General features: G+C 36.7%; 1 protein-coding gene across 1 annotated transcript; it reads right to left on the bottom strand.

Moving 5' to 3' along the window:
• Positions 1-294: 294 nt before the first annotated feature.
• Positions 295-4,035, bottom strand: LOC105111388 (probable serine/threonine-protein kinase RLCKVII). Its single transcript, XM_011006721.1, has 5 exons — positions 3,749-4,035; positions 3,015-3,271; positions 2,656-2,845; positions 2,158-2,549; positions 295-968 (listed from the first exon to the last, which is right to left on the bottom strand). The coding sequence occupies exons 1-5, from the start codon at positions 3,855-3,857 to the stop codon at positions 696-698; spliced, it is 1,221 nt and encodes a 406-aa protein (XP_011005023.1). The 5' UTR covers positions 3,858-4,035; the 3' UTR covers positions 295-695.
• Between the last annotated feature and the right edge of the window lie 1,112 nt (positions 4,036-5,147).

A 5,147-nucleotide genomic window follows, 5' to 3' on the forward strand; every position in this document is an offset into this window, starting at 1 on the left:
TTTTCAAAAAAAAAATATCATTTTAATATATTTTTAAATAAAAAATATTTTACAAAACAACTACAACCATTCTTCTAAATACACCTCACCACCAGTCATACAGCTGAAATTTTTGGCCGTTACCTTCTAGTTAAAACTCCCGCCAACACCCAGCCTTATTGTGAAGGCTTCCTTAGGCGAAAATGAAAAGAGATGACTTTTCGACTATGAAAATGTCTTCGTATTGTTGCCTTAGACATGGAACATACCATGCCAGTGCAACTTATGCCCGGAAGAAGAAGAGGATGATCAGTGTTCCTGGTAAAGCTTTCCCAATTCAACTTTCCATTCCAAGGTGCTAGGTCCAATTACACAGGAAAACAAATATATACAGGTGTGCCAAAAAGAACACTTTGAGCCTGAAATTAGATAAGCGCACTTATTACTGTGGTTATTAAGGCTAGTCTATACAGAATGCGAAAATAATTCCTAATGAGAGGCATCTTACATACAAAAACCCCTCATGTACAAGGATGAAAAGGAAAGGCCAGGAATTTCTGTAAGAGGATGAAAATGTAACTATTGCCTGTTATCTCCCATGTAACAAAAACTGATACCAGGCACTAGGAATATTAACACTGCAAAAATGTGTTGGCCGCTTCATTCCTGATTTTCGGTTCTCCAGATTGGTCATTTATGAGCCCACCACGTGCAATTTATGTTCTACCATTGTCCTTATCCAATCCAGGATGAGATGGTCTCCTCCGATGTTCTTGTAAAGGATGGATTCGGGGATCATATTTGTGAGAAGCTAGATAGTTCAGAGCCAAAACCACATCAGATACAGCAGGGCGCATATTGGGCTGCTCCTGCACACACATTGCAGCAATGGCAAGAGCTTGGTATAATCCCTTTATTGGATATTGACCTTGAAGGAAAGGGTCAACCATGCATGAGAAGTTCCGCCGGTCTTTGAACATGGGTCGTGCCTGCAAGCAAATCCAACAGATTTCATAAGCACTGGTACTGCTCTTGGGTTAACAAAATTCCATTTTCTACTACTTCAATTTGCAAAATACAATCATGCAAATCTACAATAATCACATTGGTACAAGAGTTCTTCCATTTGCTAAAAAAATTAATTATCAGGAAATAAGATTAAGAATTCACTCAGGCATAAGATCAAGCCCACGCTCAATGAAAGCCAAGGGTGTAAAGTTTCAGCTTGTACCCTATTTGAAAACTTGAAAACAACTTGAAGATATTGATGTGGGACTAGACACTTCCTGAAAACCATCAAGAAGTTTAATCATTCATAATACTGCAATCTAAACATGAAGTGTTGATAACTGGATGCAAGGCTACAGTAAAGCCATCTAAAGGACTATTGTTACCGACAGCAGGCAGGTTCAAGATATGAATTTTATAGAAGCAGCAAGAGAAGTGAAAAGAAACAGTTTTATGCAAGTTACAACAAAATTAGGGAGGAAAGGACTACAAAGGGAAGCTGAGTTTATACTGCAGTGCATTTAATTGATATCTTTTATCTACCATGTAGAAAGGTATTCATGCTTTAGGAAAAGTTTCCACTTGCTGATACATATTGCACTTGCAGCGTGCTTAGTTTAATTAAAAATTGAATATGGAGTGCATAGCCATGCCCTTGTGCACATTTTCTCATGGTTAAGCATTGGTGAAGCAAGCCATGCGTCAATTCTTTATCGTTACATTATGAAATTGAAGATCTTACATTCAAAATGCTTTTTCTGCACTGCAAGTTATCAAGATATTCTAGTTATAGTCAACCTCAATTGTAAGCAAATGATTTCAAGACTAGTTAATTGTTATATAGATCTTGATTCTATAAGCACCGGAAGCAATCTAGAGAGAGAAAACAACCATAAAACAATCATCTATATTTCACAACAATAGTGTCATCAGAACCAATTAAACATGCAGAGCCAGTTTGTTCAGACAACTTCCAAATGACATCAAAACATTAGGCTCTTCTTAAATTTATCATAACCAGTAAAGGTGCCATTTCAGTTTAAAGAACTAATACTTTAAGAGTGGACCAACAAGAACATGTTTCCTTGAAAGCACAGTTAAACTGAATTAAAAAAAACAAAGACCTTAGCAGCAATGCAAAACAAAGACATCCAACAGATATTGTCTTACCCATGCAACCAGATTTTGCTCACTGCGTTCTTTTGTTTGATCAATTGCTTTCCTGCCTGTGATGAGCTCCAAAAGAACAACCCCAAAGCTATAAACATCTGATTTAAACGTTAGCTGACCTGTCATTGCATAATCTGGTGCACAGTACCCATATGTGCCCATAACCCTTGTAGAAACATGAGTATGGTCACCGCTGGGTCCCACTTTTGCCAGTCCAAAATCAGAAAGCTTGGGATGATAGCCCTCACCAAGCAAAATATTGGAGCATTTTAGATCACGATATATAACAGGGGGTGTCATTTCATTGTGCAAATACTCTAAACCCTTTGCTGCACCAGCAGCTATTTTCATTCTTGCATTCCAATCAAGCGGTTGCCTATTGGGCGGAACATCTGAACACAGGAATGAGAAAAACAAAAGTGTTAACAGATAAGAGAACAGTAATTGGTAAAACAAAAATGTAAACAATGAGAATGAGATGCCAGGAGACTTACATACCATGCAAATGATTTTCCAGAGATCCTAATGGCATGTACTCATAACCCAATAGCCTCTGATCTCCCTCAGCACAAAATCCAATCAACTTGACAAGATTTGGATTGTCTGCTAGACTTAGCGTCAGTACTTCAACTACAAACTCCCTTATCCCTTGAACTCCATTTTGGTCAAGTTGCTTGATAGCGACAACCTATAACAACAACAACAACAAAACACAATTTAAGTCTAACCAACTACTGGACAGTGAACACGAGCAAATTATAAGGAGACACTTTACAAGGAAGGTACCCTGGAATAAAACATAAATCTATCGGCGGACAACATTTCTGAGTGCAGTAAATGACTTATTTTGTACCTACCTGGTTGATTTTTTCCAGGTACCCTTTGTAAACTCTGCCAAAACCTCCTTCACCCAAAAAACAATCAGACCTAAAATTTTCAGTTGCGGCCACGAGTTCCTCAAAAGTAAATGTTTGAGCCGGATTTCCATTGTTTCTTATATCCTTAGAAATCTCATCTTTCAAATTTAAACTCTTTACATCCAACGACAGTTGATCATCCTTGGACGCCCCTTCTTCCCTTGAATCGTTCACATATGGCTTCACTTTCATCGACCCTAAAAAGAAAAGAATAACAAACAATCAAAAGGGACGGCCATGAAAGCTGAAAGCAAACACAAACGACAAGGAAAAAAAAAAAAAACAGTGTGCACCAAAGAAGGGTTTTGTGCTATGTATGCAAAACATAAACCCCAACAACAACGAAGAATTACCTCTCTTCATTTAGAGAAATGTTTGAAATTAAACGATTAGACATTTTACCAACCCATTTTAGCAAATAAATAAACAAAATCGAAAATTCTTCTTCTTCTTTTTCAAATTAAAGCGAAAGAAAAAAAATGATCACAAATTTAAAAACATAAGAAACCCTTTGCGTTGCAGTCCATTGTGATTGATTTTCAAGAGAAAAGAAACCCTATAACATATCAATTGACTGAAAACAAGAATTAAAGTAACAAAACAGGAAAACAAAGGGTGGTTTACATTTCCAAATTAAAAAAGATAAAAACTTTGGTCATGCAAACTTTAGCTACCTGAAGTTAGTTGTGTTTGATCTTTGCGTTTAATGTTACTGTTATTTTCATCGACGCTGCAGTTCTCTGATCGCTTACTCGATTTTCCGGAAAAGCAAAGAAAACCCATATAGCATACAATTCCTCCTCCTCCACCTCCTCCTCTCCTTTTTCCTATCCTCGGCTCTTCTCTTACTTTCTCTCGGTTTTGTTTGAACAGATGGAACAACAGACACAAAGAAAAACTGAGAATGAATATGTTTACAAATAAAAGAAGAGCTTGCTTGCTTGGCTTGGATTGGCTTCTAGGAGAGAAGTTTCTATTTAATTTATTTATTATAGCAGGACATTTTTCAAGCTCCGATTAATTGCATATTGGTCCCTCTAGTCTTAAGATTATCTTAATATAATCCTCTATTCTGCTTTTGATTTATGTAATCTCCTCATTCAAGAAGCATTCTTTGTAATGCGGTCCCTTCATCAATTTTCTGTCGGATTTACCATTAATTTTTTATGCGTGACCTAAAATGTAAGCTAAAGCAGATACGCGAAAAAAGTTTGTTGATTAAAAAAAAAACTTATAAAATCATGAAAAAAAATGCAGATTTTGAAAATTGAAATTAAATTGGAAAAATGAAGAAAAATATATTGCTTGAAAACTATTCGGAACATTATACCTAAGAATTCGGGGTTCTTAGTTTCATCTCCAAGAACCCTAAACTCACAAATCTCGCAAGATCTCTCAAATTAGCTGCAATTTAACTTCTCCTTGCTATATTAAATTACCTTGCCTTGTTATCTCATGATTGACAAGTCATTTTTATCTTTGAATACATTGGCATGCGTTGGAAACAAAGTATAAATTCGGCGAAGGCACTATATTAAGAATTTTTCTTGAATAAAGGGACAATATAAATTAAGAGGAGGGTAGAGGGACCGCATTACTAAATTGCGAGGACTCCCCTCGTAACCGAAGACAAAGTACATGAGATGATTAACCACTTCCCAGTTATGTCACTTGGACCTGTAGCTACCTTGTAAAAGAACACGTATCAGCAATCTCAGGGGCTGTTTAGTAAAACCAGGTGTTGCTTTGGTGCTGTGTTCTTACCAGATGTGTCTCTTAGTTATTGTCTTACAGTGATTTGGTGTTCCAAGTTGCAACAGAACAAATCTTTGTTTTTATTATTATTATTTTTCCTTCTAGAAGGAAATAAGCAAAGCAGTTTCACTGTTTTTGTTTTTATTTTCTTGTATTACCTGCCCGTGACGTACGTATCCCACCGACAGCGGTCTGGTTGGTCTTTCCTCGAGGCGGGACAGCAAAGTCAAATGCCATTTTTTTTTATTGAAAACTAATTTGATGGCAACCGTTCTGGATTTGTTTCCTCTGTGAAGCGGGACCCGAAGATCCATCTTA

Source organism: Populus euphratica, unplaced genomic scaffold, assembly GCF_000495115.2.
Source record: "Populus euphratica unplaced genomic scaffold, PopEup_1.0 scaffold295.1, whole genome shotgun sequence".
Lineage (NCBI taxonomy): Eukaryota > Viridiplantae > Streptophyta > Magnoliopsida > Malpighiales > Salicaceae > Populus > Populus euphratica.

Bases quoted from the DNA above. Each gene is read 5' to 3' on its own strand.
- LOC105111388 (XM_011006721.1), bottom strand. From the start codon at position 3,857: ATGGGTTTTCTTTGCTTTTCCGGAAAATCGAGTAAGCGATCAGAGAAC. The intron at 2,846-3,014 runs GTAGGTACAAAA...TTGTTGTTATAG, and splicing joins ACCTGGAAAAAATCAACCAG to GTTGTCGCTATCAAGCAACT. The intron at 2,550-2,655 runs GTATGTAAGTCT...TCCTGTGTTCAG, and splicing joins TCTGGAAAATCATTTGCATG to ATGTTCCGCCCAATAGGCAA.